General features: G+C 42.7%; 1 protein-coding gene and 1 long non-coding RNA gene across 2 annotated transcripts in view; one reads left to right on the top strand and one right to left on the bottom strand.

Annotated features, from left to right (window-relative positions):
- Nucleotides 1-3,910: 3,910 nt before the first annotated feature.
- Nucleotides 3,911-8,668, bottom strand: LOC144234039 (uncharacterized). Its single transcript, XR_013335846.1, has 3 exons — nt 8,597-8,668; nt 6,656-6,783; nt 3,911-4,098 (listed from the first exon to the last, which is right to left on the bottom strand). It is a non-coding gene; the product is annotated as an uncharacterized LOC144234039 (long non-coding RNA).
- FNTB (farnesyltransferase, CAAX box, subunit beta) overlaps nt 8,474-18,512 on the top strand; it is a 64,918-nt gene continuing 54,879 nt past the window's right edge. Inside the window, exon 1 of the mRNA XM_077767179.1 lies at nt 8,474-8,691. Within this exon, the coding sequence (XP_077623305.1) occupies nt 8,548-8,691 (144 nt within the window). The 5' untranslated portion in view covers nt 8,474-8,547. The remainder of the gene's footprint in view (nt 8,692-18,512) is intronic.

Below are 18,512 nucleotides of genomic sequence, written 5' to 3'. Positions count from 1 at the left end.
ATCCTTCTACCCCTCAGTTTCCTCATCTGTAAACTAGGGATATCTTCACAGCATTGTTAGAAAGATGAAATAACGTGTGGGCAGGACTTAGCTCAGCACTTGACAGTACTCAATAAATGCTGAGGGACAAAAACCACCCCATAATGTTTTCCTTATGCATACACAGGTGGTAAGTGTATGCCACAGATGGTCAGGGATGTTTTCCTGCTGTGATTTTCATCCACACCACCACACACAGTGTGATCAGGGGGACTCGGCCTGATCTCCTTTGGGGACTTGGACTGCCTTCCCACTGATTGGGATCATAATGGTAGATACTCTCCATAGGCCTGCTAGTGGGACCATTAGTGGCTCTCTGCTTGCTTCTGTCCACGGAACAGGAAAGAAGATGCAACCTGAGGTAAGTTCCTAGTCCAAGATGAAACTTCACTTTGAAGAAAATGGCTTTCCTTAAGCAAGATGGGAATGAAGTTTCCTGAATGAATCCAGGGAAATAAATACTCATACTCATAAAAAAATTATTTTGAGGATATTTCATTATGCCTGGCTGACCTCAAATTCAGTAGCTTACAGTGCTTAAAAAAAGAAAATAAAAAAAAAAAAGGAATCCTCTAGAAGTCCAAGCTAGACATCTGGTTTGTCCATTCACATCCTGGCTCAGCTACTTTCAAAAATACATCTCTCTCTCTCTTTCTGTGTGTGTGTGTGTGTGGGGGGTCACACACACTTCGTGAGATTGAAGGGCTGATATTTTAGGACAAAGTTAGCAAAAGAACCATATAAACTAGTGAAGACAACAGTTTGCTTTAACCACAGACTTTATAAATGAAATACCTGATTCCACCCCCTTACCTCAGCACTCGGTGGGACGTTCGGGCATCCTCCCCAGCTGAGGTCAAGTTGGACTGGAATGGATTTCAGTAGAGCTGGGAGACATCTGAGGAATGGTTGCTGATGACTCTCCCACAGGAAGCCCTCAAGAGTCACTCTCTCAGTTATGTTATACTCATTCTTTTACCAAAGAGACAAGTGCCTGCCCCTGCTTCCTGCCACCCCCAACCCAATCACACTGAGCATGCTCCCTGTTTAAACAGCCAGCCGGGCACCACTGAGGGATCTGCCATAGCAACGGCTGAATAACTGGAGAGATGCGCCAGTAGGCAGCCCACTGCTGAGGCCAACACACCTGGACCTTGGGGCTCCCGGTTAGCATAACCCTGTGCGTCTTCCAGACTCACACCCGTGTTTCCAACTTTGGGTGATGTAAGTGATGTGATCACCTTGTAGGAAGATTTCTGCCTTATCTCAGGATTTGAAGAAACAGGGAAGCTCCCCCCCGTCCCCCATCATCTCAGTATTGTCCTCTGTTCATTCACACTTGTTCCTTTTTTTTTTTTTTAAGATTTTATTTTTAAGTAATCTCTACTCCCAACAAGGGACTTGAACTTACAACCCCAAGATCAAGAGTCTCAGCTCTACTGACTGAGCCAGCCGGGTGCCACCATCCTTTTTCCTTTCTATCTCTGATAAATAGAGAAAGGGGGAAAGAGACTCAAACAATAAAAGAAGAGGGGAGAAGGTAAGTTGTCATACTTGGGTTGGGGACCAAAGGAAAGAAACCAGATGCTAATTCAAGCTAACACAAAGTGTCCCATAGTACCACTTGAGGTTGTCCTTGCTGTCCTGGCCACCACCTTCAAGCCTGTATTAGTCAGCTTGGACTGCCATCACGAAGTACCACAGACCGGGTAGCTTAAACATTAGAAGTTTATTTTCTCACAGTTCTCAAGGCTAGAAGTCCAAGGTCAAGGTGGTGGCAGGTTTGGCTTCTTCTAAGGCCTCTCCTTCCACCTGGCCATCTTCATGTTCATATGTTCTATGCCCTTCTGTGTCCTACTCTCCTCTTCTTACAAAGACACCAATCACATTGGATTAGGGCCCAAACACAGGACGTCATTCTACCTTGATTACCTCTTTAAAGCCCCTATCTTCGGAAATAGTCACCTTCTGACATACAAAATAGGGAGACACAATTCAGCCCATGACAAAGAATAAATCCACGAGCCTCATCATGTATTTCCTGTGCACAGAGTTTTCAGGAGTGATTTCATTATCTCAGAACAGGACATGAAAGTTGTGTTTCCTGTGGCTTCCTAATAGGCATGTCAATGTGGAGGATTTCGTTATGGGAAACCTTCAGAAAAGTCTTCCCTTTATGAGACTAGAATTGAGAGATACAACTAAAATCACCAACCAGGCAATGTATGTCACATCAGACTTTTCCTGTCAAAGTTATGTTTGGGGGGGACAAGATATAACCTGCAGTTGGGAGTCTATGTAGGAATGAGTCATTATATGTATCAGTTAAGGGTACTGTAACAGACAAACCCTTAAATCTCAGGTGCTCACATAAGACTTCCCTCTTATGCAGTCTGTTGGGCAGCAAGGAAGCCGGAGCAGGGGTGGCTGTGTTCCATAGTCATCTCAGCACCCAGGGTGGCAGAGGTCTGCTATCTTCAATACAGATCCCCACTGTGGGACCCAATTTAAAAACAACACATTGCTTTTTATAAGATCTGCCATGCAGGAGGGATTGAGGAAAGTGCTCACCAACAAGGATTGGGAAATACCATAGTCCAAGGCCATCACATTTCAAGATTACAGGTTTTCTTTTTCTAACTGTACACGTAAGACCCCCTCTGAGACTGCCTTGTACCCAGCAGGCAGGGAGGGGTTCTGTGACACTCCATAGGGAAGACAAAACCTTGGGACACTTAACAGGGGAGGGGAGAGTTGACCTTGTACTCATAAATTAGCAAACTTGAAAAAGGCTATTTGAAAGGAGTAGTGATAATACACATTTGAAAGAGGTCACATCTACTTTCATCCAGAAAGTAACTTTGAATCTATAAAGGCATTATGGTCATTTGTCCCATGGAATAAAACTATGAAGGTCTCTTTGTTAAATAAGATTTTGAACTTTGATAACACCTGGCATGAAGTTCTTTTGAATATGGAGGGCTGCCCTGGGTTCTGACATCCTGCTGGGGGAGAGGGGAAGAGAGGAAATAGACGGTCAAGTAGAAAGTTTTAAAGGGCAAGGCCTGGATGTGGTGGATATCGCTCTTGCCTACGTTCCACTGGCCAGAACTCAGTCACAAAGCCCTGTCTAAATGCAAGGGGGACTGCTGGGCAGTCAGTGCTCAGCTGTGACTACCTGTTCTGGAAGGGGAGTGGAACTGTGGTGGACAGTCAACATTTCTGCCACGTAGAAAGGTTCCTGGTGGCTCCCAACCCCACCTGTATATTAAAAAATGCATTGCCTGGGCTCCAGCTCCAGGGATTCTGACTCAGTGGGCCTGGGCTAGTGTCTGTAAGGATCTATTTTCAGAGGCACAGCCTGGGTTGAGAGTCACCTGTATGCTCTGGAGTGTATACCTCTGACATTATCTCTCAACAGTGTTTCAAATCATTTCTCAGGCTTCTCATTGTGAACGGTGCTCTTTAAATGGCTTCAATTTTGTATCTGCTGGTAAAATAGTTTTTGCCATGATCAAACAGGACTAAGAGTCAATACTTTCATACAGGTTTTCAGTAATAGAGTATATGTAATGATTAATCATATATAATTTGATATAATTTTATATCAAATGTATAACACAAAAAATTGTGTATAACACAATATGTATTATATTACATATAATAGGTATATGTAATTGATGATTTGTTGATTTCTGAGAAGTGCAGCTCTTCATTCCCTGTGCCATAAAATCATTGTACTCAGAAAGCTATTCTTTTATGAATGATTTGAAGCTTTTCCTATTTCCTTTTGTGTGCTACAGGAAATAAGAATAAAAAACAGAGTTTCACAATTTCCAAATTCTAATGTAGTCATTTAAAAATTATTACCAGAGGGGTACCTGGGTGGCTCAGTCAGTTAAGTGTCCAACTCTTGATTTCTGTTCAGGTTATGATCTTTTAGTTCATGATTTTGAGCCTCTCAACAGGCTCTGTGATGACAGTGCAGAGCCTGCTTGGGATTCTTTCTCTCTCCCTTTCTCTTTGCCTCTCCCCTGCTGGTGCTTTTTTTCTCTCTTTCTTAAAATAAATAAACAAAAAATTATTACCAGAGACTATTTATTCTATTGGAAGTATTACTAAATACAAATATTACATATTAAAGTGCTATCCTTATTAAATAGATTATAACTACTCCTGGGGCACCTGCTGACTCAGGAGAGCATGTGACTCTTGATTTTAGGGTCATGAGTTTGAGCCCCACGTGGGTGTAGAGATTATAAATGAATAAAAAAAATCTTTAAAATTAACTGTTCCTTTCCTATTCTCCCAATGCAGTTTGTATATATATTGTCTTATTTTGTTTATACATTTAAATATTTTATATTTATTTAAATATATTTATTTTCTATTTTTACAGTGTCTATTTTTATTAACTAGTGAGCTCCTGAAAGATAAGGCTAGTATTATGTTCACTGTCATTATCTTCTACAGTATGTTACAGAAATGAGTATTCAAATGTTTATTACAATGACTGGAAATCACTCAAATCATTTAACTTACTCAACACCTGTTATGTGCCAGAGAAAAAGCAATGAACAATACAAAAACCTCTGCCCTGAGAGCTTATAATTCTGGAAAATATAATAAATACATTAAATACAAGGTCTGTCAGCTGGTGATAAAGTGCTGTTGAGAAAAATAAAGACAGTATTAGTGCAGGATGATGGCATTTCAATTTATATGAGGAGGTCAGGAAAGGCCTTAAGTTAAAGGAATTTGAGTTAAGCTAAAGAATTTGAGAATCTGAGTAAAGACTATAAGATGTGGGCGGACAAGCATTGTCTATACCTGGGGGCAGAGCATCGCAGGGAGAGGATATGAGCATAAGCACTCTGAGGCATATGCCTGGAGTGTACACAGAAAGGCAAGGCGACAGAGTGAGCAAGTGGGAGAGTACAAGGAGAAAAGGCTAGCTAACTGGGGCCTTCTAGGCCCTGGTTAAGGACCTTGATGTTGACTCTGAGTGACATGAGAAGAAGGCTTTGAGCAAAAGCGTAACTTTGCTTATATTGAAAAGGTTCAGTCTGGCTTTTGAGTTTGTACTTGACTGCATGGGGGGCAAGAGCAGAAATACAGAAAATGGGGAGTTAAGAGAAGGGTGTAAGAATCCACATAACAGTAACCTGGCTTGGACCGGCACACCAGCAATGGAATCAGTAAGCAGTGGTCAGATTCTGGATATATCTCCAACAAGATTTATGGGGAGTGAGAGAAAGAGAGGCATCAAGGATGGACTCCAAGCAGAGGGATGGAGTTAGCATAACTGAGATGGGGAATACTGAGTGCATAGGTTTGGAAGGGAAGGCCAGCAGTTCTGTTGCAGACATACTATTTGAGATCCTTGTGAGATATGTAAGTGAAAATGAGAACAGGACATTAGATATGAACTCAGACTTCAGGAGAGAGATCCAGGCTGGAGATATAAATGAGGCAGTTTTCAACCCAATGNATGGAGAAGTAAACATTTTTGAGGGTGATGGACATAATCAAGTACAGGGAGAAGTGCTGGAATGACATCCTGGGGTAGAGGTGCACATAAGGGGAGGTGGTGGGGCTGGCCCTATGTGAGAAAGAGCTGGGCAGTCATTCTGTCCAGGGAAAACAGGAGGGCCAGGGAGGACAGAATAAGAGGCCACAGATGCTGGTGGAGGAGTAAATGTGGGGACGAAATTAACAATCTAGCAGGATAACAGATCAGTTTTTTCCATTTTCTAGTCTTTCCAAGATGTGTATGATTACATACTTTCACAAGATATTAAAAGAAACAATTCATGCAGACATATGGGGTTCTGTGAGTAATGCAGTGAGAGCAGTTTTGAAGCCTACTGGAGCAGCTTACTCTAGGGTCAGGAGCGACCTCTAGTGGTTCATTTAGGTCATTATTTTTTTTCTTGCTCTTCAAAGTACAAAATAGTACTATCAACATTGTATATCATTTTTAAAGAAACTACAATTCACAGCTTAATTTAGAAATACAGCAGGCATTTGAGCAAAACAAACCCAAACCATCTGCAGTCCAAGCTGAAGTTGCTATTAATTATCATTATTTTCTCCTCTAAGTCTATTATTCTTTGCCATACTGCCAGTATTTATGTTCATTCTGCTTCTTGAACCAGCGGTTTGCTCAAACCTAGAGGAAGGATAACTGGTGGGCCACTGCTGATCTAAGGCTGAATAGTCGTCTCAGTGCTATCCAGAGTACAAACTCCTCATATTTTTCATTCTACATTTCATTTGATTTTCGGTTGTCATTGAGTTTCCTCTGCCTGGGATGTCCCCTCACCCTGCATACACTAATTCATTTCCTCATGTGAGGCTTTCCTGATCTTCCAGGCTACCGTAGTAAGTTTCTCCTGTTATACAGTCTCACAGTGGCCTGCGCTTCTTTTCCCCCTTATGCCATTTCCCCCAACTGGAATGAAATGGTCAATTTTGTAACGATTGTTTAATGCCTGTTTCTTCTGGTAAATCCTGAGCCCTGTAAGGGTTAAGACTGTGTCTGGCTTTTTCACCACTATCTCCTCAGCACTTAGCTCAGTGCCCAGCACATAATGGACACTCAGTAAATACTTACTGAATGAACAGACAGCATCTTGCAGGAGAGTCTTGCCATGTCCCTTTCAGATCCTCTTATAGAGGAGACTGCATTTCAGAAATGGATTTCTATTTCTTGCATACAATTTGCAATTGCTTTAGGTGCACCTGTAACAGGTAAAACAATGTGTTACAAAATTCCAGCTACCCTTTCAGTAGCTCAGTTTAAATTTCTAGTCTGCAAAGCAACTCTTTACAAAGGCTGAATCCTTAGATGTGACTCAGACCATATCAGACCATTTTCCCCCCAAACAGAACTAAAGGAAAGACAGTAAGACGCCAATAGAGAGGGAAGTATAGTGCAGCCATATCCTTGACCCTAGCCCACACAGTCTCTTATTCTCAGATTTAGAAACACCCTGCCACCTACAGGATTTAACTCAGCAACAGTACCACTGAAATGGGCATGGTGATAGTTTAACTGCCTAAGGCCTTTAGGCCATCCCAGCCTCATCTTTAGATGATTTCTGAGCACTTCTATTTAACACTAGAGGCAGATACGGGGGGAATATTTGGTTGTGAAATACCACACCGCAGTTCCTTGGGTCCAAGACATGTGACTTGAAACTGAGTGGGAACAGAGTAAAGTACTCTGAGCAGGAGGCTGTCTGAGTCTATCTGGAAAGTCTGTCAACATGGCACCTCAGCCCCTCTGCATCAAGTCTTGGTATTATAATTTTGATGCAGTCCTTCTGATGTGGGCCCTTAAAGAGATTCTCTTCTACTCCTTGTCCAAAATAGAATTTTCCTAAAATCACAACTTTTAACATTTTTATGGAGGTGTATATGATGATTAATCCCAGTCAATAAGAATTTTATTCTGAACACCGTCAGATTAAATGATCAGAATTAATAAACAGACACACGTATATTTGTGGCAATGTTCTCTCAAACTTGTTCCTTCCTCTAGTGCAGCTCATATGGTTCATGAGGATGGCTCCTTGTCATCTTTTGGGTCTCAGACCTCAGAGAGGCTTGGCCTGACCACCCAATCTAATTAGTCCCCTCCTACGTTCCTCTCTCCTAGACCCTGTTATTTTCTTTCATACCATTAACCACAAGTCTTCATACATTATGCTCACTCATTAATTCTACTTCACTAGACTGTAAGGTTCCCAAGGGCAGGGGCCTTGTTTTGTTCACTTTTGTATTCCTAGGGCCTGTCACAGTGTATTCCTTTGACATATAGTAGGTGCTCCCCAAAAACCTACTGAATATTTCTTTTGTCGTTTCACTTATATTTGTTCCTTCTACTGCACTTTACTTCCTGCTACCACATTGTAACTCCCCGGGGGATAGAAAACAACTGCAAGGCCTCTTCCCTCCATCACTGAGTAACGGGAAAGCAATTCTGTTGTTGAGAAGTCGCCTGCTTCTCCTGGGCGGCTGTCATGCACCCAAAGGTGTCCAGGATTCTGTCAGTGACTGAGTGTCTGAGTCAGGAGAGCTGTCAAATGTTTTTATGGTTACACTCAACGGTTCTTGGGCACTAGAAACTGCGAACTACTGCCATTACAATTAAGTGGCAATTAGCACAATGTTGAAGTGTGCCTGCGTGCGTGGGTTAATTTGCGTAAGGAACCGAGGCGTCCTACACCGTCTGTCTTAAATGAAATCCAGATGGACAGACACGTCCTCCCTTCCTTGCGCGCCAGGAAGCTGAGTCTCCTGCAGCAGCAACTCTGCCCAATGGGGGGCGGCAGCATCCCAATAACTCGCTCCCTGAAGATGTGTAGGTGGGTGGAGAGAAATTCGCGTTCAAAGACTTTTTGACTCCATCCGCTCTCCGTAGCGCCTTAGCCCGCTGGAGTTTCAATGCGCGTTGTTGTTTGACGAAGGGAGCCCTATACACCGCCCGCTGCTCTCCTGATCATGGCTTCTCCGAGTTCCTTCACCTACTATTGCCCTCCATCTTCCTCACCTGTGTGGTCAGAGCCGCTGTACAGTCTGAGGCCCGAGCACGCGCGGGAGCGGTTGCAGGACGACTCGGTGGAAACAGTCACGTCCATAGAACAGGTGAGGTGGCCGGCTTGAGCGAGGCGCCCGCGCGGGGGCTTCTGGGAGCGAGAGTCCGGTCCGCAGGGCCGTCCGGGTGTGGAACTCACCGGGGAACTACTACTCCCACAGTGCACCGCGGCGCCTCCCCTCTGGGAAGCTCTGGCCGCTCTGGGCGCCCAGGCTTTGGCTTGGGAATGGAGCGTTTGTGGGGCCAGGTTGGGGAGGGGTTGTTCTCAGGGTTGGGTTTGGAGGAGATGACAGTACCTGGGTCCTCTCTGCTTAAGGAAGTGGAGAGAATAGTGTTCTGTACCTTGGTGGACTGAAGTAACCCGGGCGGGTCAGGCAGCTTGTTTCGTTCGGCTGGGACACTGGGAGGTTTTCGGATGGATAGTGCACTTTCTCACCTTGCTCATAGTTTTGGGACCTTGAGGGGAAGAGAAGCGGCCAGATTGAGGTCATGCCATTCCATGATCTGTTTAATTTCTGACCCACAGGGCCAGATCCTGTAGGGCCTACCTCGTGGGTGGGCATGTTATTAGTCATTCAGTCATTTGAGCACCAGCAAAGTATTGGACCCAATGTTAAACGCTGGAAATACAAAGAAATAAAACCGTCCCTGACAACGAGCAAGGCACAGCCTGGTTGAGGAAAACAGACAGGAAAACAATACTATTTGGAAAGCACTAATGAAAATTATAAATTTTAGATGACTTATTCTTCATTCATTGAGGCCTCAAACCTATCACTTTGAAAAGTGTTTGAGGAATGAGTAGTGAACTCTAGTTTTGTTTTCCTTTTCTTTCTGCAACTGGAATTGTTCCCAAGTCTTGTGGAAATGTTTGCCTGTCACTAGAAGTGGTTGAAATGTTTCTTTTTAGCACTAACAAATAAGCATCAGGCTGCTTTCTAAAATAAGATCTCTTATGAAGATGTGTCTCCAGGCTTAACCTTGGAGGCACTTGTTTTGACTTTCATACCTGAATTTGGAATCCTGTATTTAGGCAAAATTCATAGTGATAGTTATCATATTGTATATTTATGACTGTAAATATAATCATAAATTAAAAACAAAACAAGGACTTGAATACACAATTATACACATGATAGCAGAAAGAATATTATAACTGGAGATTTGTGCTACATGGATTTTAGGATGGAAAGGAAACAATTACCTTTTGAATCTACCCTCTTCCCCCCCCCCCAGCTTAGTTAGCCCACCTATGTGTCTTTCTACAGAAACCTTTTGTAAAAAATTGCAAAGAAAACTCCCACCTTTGGAAAACCTATAGGATCGTTGCAGTGTTTCTAAGTGACTGGACTGTAGAGTTTATTCAGGTCAAGCTTTTTCCTTTGTATGTGACATAAGACTCTTAGGTTACTTTTTATGTAATTAACTGAACTGACCCAGCACATGAGGATATAGATAGAATACTGGTGGAGAAATGGGAATCAGGAGCTGGTCTGTTAATTTGGAGACCAGAACAGAGACTTCCACGTTTAAGGGGCAAGTAAAAAACAGGAACAGTATCAGGAGTTTCACTAATCTGCTCTCTTTTTCCCGTACTACTTTTTTTTTTTTTTCAGTGAAGTGCCTCTGCTTAGTTCCTGCCAAGAAACACTAGCACTTATATTTTAAATGTCTAGGCATAATAAGTGATGCAAAAATGGATGCAGCAAGGGTGGCTGGGTGGCTCAGTCAGTTGTGCATCTGACTTCAGCTCAGGTCATGATCTCACAGTTCATTAGTTCTAGCCCTGCATCGGGCTCTGTTCTGACAGCTCGGAGCCTGGAGTCTACTTTGAGTTCTGTGTGTATCTCTCTCTGCTCCTTCCCCACTCAGGCTCTGTGTCTCTGTCTCAAAAATGAGTAAATGTAAAAAACAAAAAAATGGAGGCAGCAAGATTCTGGGCTGTCAAAGGGTCAGCCAAGGCCTGGGCCAGGTGTGGACGCTAGGTTCTGATATGGAACATGATTATAATATGGTGTCTTTCAAATCTAGGCTCTACTGTGTGTTAGATAATAGAGCATCTTACTTGTCTTCTCCATGTCATTCTTCCGGCTCACATTTTAAAAGTCTGGGATAAACAGTTCCAGAGAGTAGGAAGATGATATAGTATCTCATATTAATGGTTACCGCAGTGCCAACACTACTGATGATCAGTAGTATCCACTTACTGGGTCCCAGTTCTATGCTAAATGCTCTCCAAACATTGTGTCATTCAATTCTTTTCTATTTCACAGACAGGAAAACAGGCTTAGAGAAGTACTAGTTTGGTAGGTTAGTGATGATATATTTTCATAAGAAACTTGTTAAGAGGAGTTGTCTACAGAAGATACTACTGTTATCTTTCGGTTCCATCCATTTATTCATAGGGATTTACCGACAGGGTTCAATTTTGTGCCATTGCCAATAAGAACAAATGCTAGTCTCCTGTTTCCTCTCTGATTATCAGGAGACTTAATTATTTGTTCAACAACAATTTGATTATAGGAATTTAAACCTACAAACAGAGTAAAGACCTCTTAGCTATGGATTCTTCTGTACTGTTCATTCACATTTTTATTTGTTCAGCAACTACTTGAGTGTCTTCTTTGTGCCAAGAACTGTTCAAGGCATTGGACATAAGACAGTGAACAAAAGAGGCCAAGTTGATGCCTTTATGAAACTTTGTTCGAGGCGTCTGAGTGGCTCAGTTGGTTGGGTGGCCGACTTCGGCTCAGGTCATGATCTCGCAGTTTGTGGGTTCGAGTCCCGCATCGGGCTGTGTGCTGATAGCTCAGAGCCTGGAGCTTGCTTCCGATTCTGTGTCTCCTTCTCTCTCTGCACCTCCCCTGCTCACATTCTGTCTCTCTGTCTCTCAAAAATAAATAAAAGTTTAAAAAAATCTAAAAAAAAAGAACCTTTGTTCTAGGCCAAGAAGGCAGTCAACAAAGTGTGGGGAAGATCGATCGATCGATCTATCTATCTATCATCTATCTGTCTAATTTATTTAGCAGTGCTGTGGAGAAGGCGAAAGCAGGATAAGAGAGATGGATTAGGGGTAGGAACAGGAAAGGTTTTATATAAGGAGGTAAGGGAAGGCCTCTGATGATGTGCCTGCCACTTGTACTGAGACCTGAAGCAAGTGAGGGAGCAAGCCGTGTGCATTCTGGGTGGAGAAAGCAGTAAGTATAAAGGACCTGAGGCTTCCCTAGTGCCAGGTGAGTGGACAGCCACTGTGAGGAGAGAGGTTAGTAAACAGGAGAATAGGAGATGAGGTCAGATCATATAGGGCCTCACAGGCCATTAGAAGTATACTTTTGAATACCCTGATTGAGATGGGAAGCCATTTGGCTGGATAGTTTTCTGTTTACCTCCCCAGATCCACCCTATCCTTTTCCACCCTGTCTGCAGATGTGCCCCAAGAGGAGAACTTGCATAGACACGTTCCCTTGCTTTATGGCTTCTGGGTGTGTTTGGCCATGGGGAGTAGTGATAGGGGATGAGAGGGAGGGAGAGTGAGGTCAGCATATTTACTCCTTTCCTGCAGGATTGCATGGTCTGCAGGGTCTCTAGGCTGGAGGCACTTACAACTCTTATCAGGCACCTTCCAGTGGAGCTCTCTGGTGCCTTCTTCACTCCTTCTCGTCATACTTCCAGGTGTGGGAGGGGATCGAGTATCCCTGTGTTGCCGGGCCCAGAGTACTGGCCTCTCTTGTGGTTTCCCTAGACCTATCCACACCTTTGCAACTAGTTCCTTTATAAACTTTCCTCAAATCACCCACTTTGGGTTTTTTTTTTTTTTTTTTTAATTTATTTCTGAGAGAGAGGCAGACCGACAAGTGTGAGCAGGGGAGGGTTAGAGAGAAAGGGAGACACGGAATCTGTAACAGGCTCCAGGCTCTGAGCTAGCTGTCAGCACAGAGCCTGATGTGGGGCTCAAATCCATGAACTGTGAGATCATGACCTGAGCCAAAGTCAGACGCCCAACCAACTGAGCCACCCAGGCGCCCCTCCAATCACCCACTTAGAATGTGCCATCTGTTTCCTGCCAGGAGCCAGACTGATCTGTGATCTGAGAGTTTTGACTCAATCTGACCAGTATTTTAACAGGCCCATGTAGGTCACTGTTGAGAGGAGATTGTGAGGAGGTGGGGATAGGTGCCGGGAAACCACTTAGGAAGCTATTGCTGTTCTCCAGGTGATGGGTGACGGCAGCTTAGCTCAGGGCTGTGGTTGTAGAGATAATGAGAAGTGGTCAAGTTCTGGGTATGTTTAAAGATTTCTACTTTGACAAGCTGTTTCGCTGGTGGGTTTGGTGGATGGGGAACCTTTTGCAACTCTAGAAAGCAAGATGTGGTTGTCTTCCCTTTTGTGTGTTATCCACAATTCCCCCCGTTGCAAATGCTCTGTGATTCAGGCCATAGGTTAATACTGGCACAGTCTCAGAGGTAGTAGGTTTGCCAAAAACAGCTGTTTACAGAAGGCACTGCTCCTGTTTTTCCTTTAGTTTGTCCTTGAACAGGGGCAAAAGCCTCCTCCACTTGAAATGGCATGAGGTCATTAGACAGCATTCAGTCAAGTAACAATTAACTGTGAAGGATATCTGGAAGGATTATTGGCCTTAGTTCCTGCCCTCAAAGTTATTTTCTCTTAGAGAGAAAAAGGACTGTACCTGAAGCAACCACAGAATAATTTACCAGAGCATAGAAGTTAAGTGCTGAGTTATGACTGCATTGCGCAAGGGTTTGGGGAGCGGAAGCCAGGGCTGAGGAGGGGGTCAGGACAGTTCCATGGACAGTGTGGGGTTGTAAAGGATGGAGTTGGGGGACAGCCATTCCTGTCAGAGGAGCTGTTAGGAGGGAAAACTCCACCAGGAATGGAGAGAGTGGGTTGGCTGTGGTAGGAAATTAGATCAGCTGGGTGGGTGAGGCCAATGGAAGTGGGGGTGGGTGATGGAGAGGGATGTAGAGACAGCCTGAGGAGCTGGCTTCGAGTGTTGAGCCTTGTGTCACTGCAGGTCCTGACGGCGGGAACATCGGGGGTCCAGGAATGAATCCTGGGCACCAACTATTGACTTGTTTCAAGTCATAATCTCTGAAAGATTATGAAATGGGGGATGAAACAAGTCACTAAATGTGATTAAACTTACTAATTTTTTTGTGCCTCTGATAGAAGGGACTGGAGCCCTGCTTGGTTATGTGGTCAGTGGGCTAGCTGTGGTGAATCGGTTTTGCTTTATTGAAATTCAGCATGGACCATGTTGCTCAACTATAAGACAATTCCAAATATCAAATTTCCTTCATTTTTCCTATTAAAAAGGCCAAAAAAGTTTTTGTTCAACTTGAAAATATGTGTACTGAAAAAAATTTTTTTTAAATTTTTATTTGTGTTTTGAGAGAGAGAGACAGAGAGGCAGAGAGAGAGGGGGACACAGAATCGGAAGCAGGCTCCAGGCTCTGAGCTGTCAGCACAGAGCCTGACGCAGAGCTTGAACTCACGAACCCCAGGATCATGACCTGAGCTGAAGTTGGACACTTAACCGACTGAGCCACTCAGGCGCCCCAAAAATACATGTACTTTTAAGTATGTAGGTGAACAAATCAAATGCCTACTTGCAAAATTTACATTTTAAATTTAGGTACATGTACCTATTTAGAATCACATACTTTGTAAAATCACACTAGTTTAGAAATACTGTTTTTCCTCTTTATTTATAAAACATTTTTCTCCAAAATCTTCACATACATCTTTGGCCTTTAGTACTTTTATCTTGCTGGAGCCACATTTTGGATCAACCAGTATATTTTTCCAGACCACATTTTCAGCTTTTTGAGATAAATCCCTTTTGAATGTGAGTAAGAATATTTTTCCCAAGTTACAACTACCCAATTGTGTAACATTAGAATTCTTTTACAATGTATCCAGTTGGTGTATATATGTGATCACTACAACTTAACTACTATTTATTATTTTTTAAAAATGATCTTTAGAAGGGTTTACAGTCGGGGCTTAGCGTGAGTTCATATCCTCAGGAATAAATTGCTAAATCTGTGCTTAATTTGTCATCTTTTCTTGATACCATCAGCTTACCTCTTATAAGCAGCCCAAACCAGAGCTTGATTGAGGTTGTTTTAGACCCATAGATCAACCCCAACTGGTATTTTGTATTTAAAATAAAGAGACTAAAAGGACTTCCTATAGGAAAAGGTACATTGTAAGGATTGGTTATAAAGAGATTTATTTTTCCTGAGGGTATTTTTATTTTTTAAGGGAAATCCTTTCCTTGTAGTTTATCTACTAATGATTCTTTCACTCACTGTATCTTCAGCATTAGCATGAGTCTCAGGCAGCAAACCCGCTTTCTGGAAGGGTCCTCCTGTGGAAGAGAGGGAGAGTTGTAGGAAGAAGAGACTTGATAGTCCATGATATGGAAGCTGGTGCATCATTTTATGAGCGGTAGATAGAAGCTGCAGAAGAGAAAGTACCAGATGCATTAGTTGATTTTTACCACTTACCTGTGAATGGAAAGTATTCTGTGCTTCTGACTGGCCTTTTTCTGTCTGGCATTATTTTGGGGCTCCTGACAGTTACCAAGCCAAGTTCTTTAGGACTCAAAACAATTATCTCTTTATGGCTTCTGAGACCATAGGTCTTAGATATGAAATAAGCAGATGTACCAGAAGGTGAGCATTTAATTCTTTAGATTTTAAGGATCCCATTCTTTCTTTCCTTCTTTCTTTCTTTCTTTCTTTCTTTCTTTCTTTCTTTCTTTCTTTCTTTCTTTCTTTCTTTCTTTCTTTTCTTTCTTTCGTTTTTCTTTGACTTACGCCTTTACCTCATGTGCACATAACAGAAAGCAGCACTACTAACCAGAGAACTAGGGACTGAGGAAAACGTTGAACCAGCCAACTTCAAAGAAAGGGGGCGGAGGGCTGAATTCCAAACAAATGGAGAATTGCAGCTGCCACCAGTAGTTCCCTGCATGGAATCCGAAGACGGAACCGAGGGCTGGGGTTTAGAAGTTACTGCAGATTGGCTAATAGCAGCCCCTGTGCACACCAACAGTAATTTCCAAGCTGAATTAAGCCAGCAGACTCCATCAGAGGAGACTGTGGACTGGAACTTGGGAAAGGATTCTGACCTAGAATTGCAGATTGAACCCAGGGCTAAGGACTAGGGAGGATTGACCAGTAACCCTAGACTTGAAAGCCAATCAGATGAGGTGCTCCCCTGAGAGGATCTTGCCAGGGGCCCTCAGGAATGGCGAGAAAGACCATGAACCCAAAAGGGTTTGCAGGGCACCCCACCTGTGCTTGTCATTGTCTCTACATGTCATCACAGAGTTTTCTTTGGATCTCAGTGCTGCCACCTAATCTGTTAAAAACCACAATTCAGCTGAATAAATTTGAATATCTAATTGACTTTATTAAACAATTCATTAATTGCACAGCATCCATTCTAGAAAGGAACTCCAAAGGGCTACAGAAAGGGAGAAGTTTTTAAAGGTAGAACAAGGAAGTCATACACAGAAAAAAAGTTTATTTTGGGTAGTCACCCTTTTCATGTCCACGTCCATGGAGAGGACCCATGTGACAAGTTACCTTATTGGCACTGACCAGAAAATTCTTGACTGGTTAAGATTACATGTCTGGGGGACGTTGAAAGTGCAGTTAGTTTAGGGATTAAGCCCCAGTTTGGTAATGTGGCCTAGCATAAGTGACTTTATTTGGGGTCTCTGGTTTTCTTTTTAACCCTGTTATTGATTTAACACTGTTAATTGATTCAGTTGTCCTTGGACAACTGAACTATTTCTAGATTTTGGATATTAGCTGCTATAAATGCTACATTCTTGTAGAAATCTTTTTATGAGCATATATTTTCATTTCTCTTGAGGAAAGACCTAAAAGTGGAATTGTTGCATCATGCGGTGGGTGTATGCTGAGTTTTATAAGAAACTGCTGGCCTTTTCCAGAGTGGTTGTACATTTTATACCCTCACCCACATTGTATAATAAGAGCGCTGGTTGCGCTACAACTTGCCAGCATTTGGTGGTATTGGTTTTTTCAACTTTAGTCACTCTGCCAGTGGGTGTGGGTGGTATTGTGTTCTTTTTGTTTGTTTTTATTTTTGTTTTTACAGAATGCTTATTTATTTTGAGAGAGTGCATGCACAAGTGAGTGGGGGAGGGACAGAGAAAGCTGAGGGGGGGGGAGAGAGAGAGAGAAAGGGAGGGAAGGAGGGAGTCTCAAGCAGGCACTGCACTGTCAGTGCAGAGCCTGATAGAACCTGATGTGGAGCTCAGTTTCATGAAATTTTAAGATCAGTGCCTGAGCCGAAATCAAGAGTCCGACGCTTAACCAACAGAGCCATCCAGGCACCCCAATAGGTAGTATTATTAGGAGAAAAATTACTTATGACACTTGTTAAAGGAAGTCTTTGTATTCAAGACTATTACTATGGTGACATTTGCAGTAAGGGGAGAAAGATTGGGCTCAACTCTGAATACAAGGGAAAGTGGGAATTTATAGTCCGGGAGCAAGGTGGAGGGATTTGGTGGATGGAAACTTACTAAGAGGACTAATGAGGAGAAAAGAGGGGTTCTGGCTAGCCCAAATGAACAGGATTCCTCCTAAAGGCAGGCCAGGGTATCAGACATCACTGGGGGACAGTGGAGGATGAGGAACCCAGTCAGATACTGAGGATGACCAGATATTAAGGATGGGCCATTCATGAGAGATGAATCAATGGGTTCTACTCCTGAAGTCAAGACTACACTGTCTGTTATCTAACTTGAGAATTAAGGAAAAAAAAAAAGAAGAAAAGAGATGGAGTATTCTGGCTACGCCAATTTGGTAGGATTCTTGCTAAAATGGAGTAAGGCAAAGGTGGCCACAGAAGTAGAAAAGTCGAGGCCTCTTGGGATATGGATGCAGCGTATGTGTGTCTGTAAATGTATTTATCTTTCAAAAATTTTAGGCCTAAAGTAGTCATGGTGAAATTTGGGTATTAAGTGTTTTGTTTTGTTTTGATTCTTAATATTTTCATCCAACATTTTATTATAAAAAATATTAAATATACAAAACAGTTGACAGCATCTGTTTACCCTCCACCTAATTGCTGTCTTTCATATAGATGACTAAAGGATTTATTTTTATTTTATTTTATTTTAAAGTTTATTTATTTATTTATTTTTGAGAGAGAGCAAGCAGGGGAGGGGCAGAGAGAGAGGGAGAGAGAAAGAGAATCCCAAGTGGGCTCTGCGCTGACAGCGGGCCTGGATCTGAGCCAAAATCAAGAGTCAGACGCTCAACTGACAGAGCCACCCGGGCGCCCCTCCTCAAGATTCTTTCTATATATGTGTGTGTGTGTGTGTGTGTGTGTGTGTGTGTGTGTGTGTGTGTGTGTATGTGAAATTTGAACTAGTCAAAGTTATTTCTCTTCCAGGCTATTTAAAAATTTTGAAGAGCTAATCCCTTAGGACTAAATCTTTTGGTGACTCATCTTGGTGATATTTCTTGTAACATTTCATATAGCAGTGTTTCTGAAACAGATCAGATGCTTTAGGCTGTCATCCTCCTCCCAAAAGAGTCATATCACTTTCATTAACATGGTTATGAACTGTGTGCCCTGTGCCCAAGGGAAATGAACCTATGGACCGTTTGCTACTTATGCAAAAGAAAAGTTATCTGTTGTTATGGGGCTGTTAATCAGCCTTTGTATTGTCCCCACTGGTAACTGCCTTGCCTATTGGGGTTTTCAGGCTGAAAGGAGAGAGTGACTAGAATAGATTAGTGTGTTCCTTTGAAATGGAAAGGGAAGCATGGAAATCCAAGATAAAGGAAGAGTTCAGGCAAAG

Source organism: Crocuta crocuta, unplaced genomic scaffold, assembly GCF_008692635.1.
Source record: "Crocuta crocuta isolate KB4526 unplaced genomic scaffold, BGI_CrCroc_1.0 scaffold55, whole genome shotgun sequence".
In the NCBI taxonomy this organism is placed as follows: Eukaryota; Metazoa; Chordata; class Mammalia; order Carnivora; family Hyaenidae; genus Crocuta; species Crocuta crocuta.
Note: the sequence above shows the minus strand (reverse complement) of the source record. Positions and strands in the feature narration are given on the sequence as shown.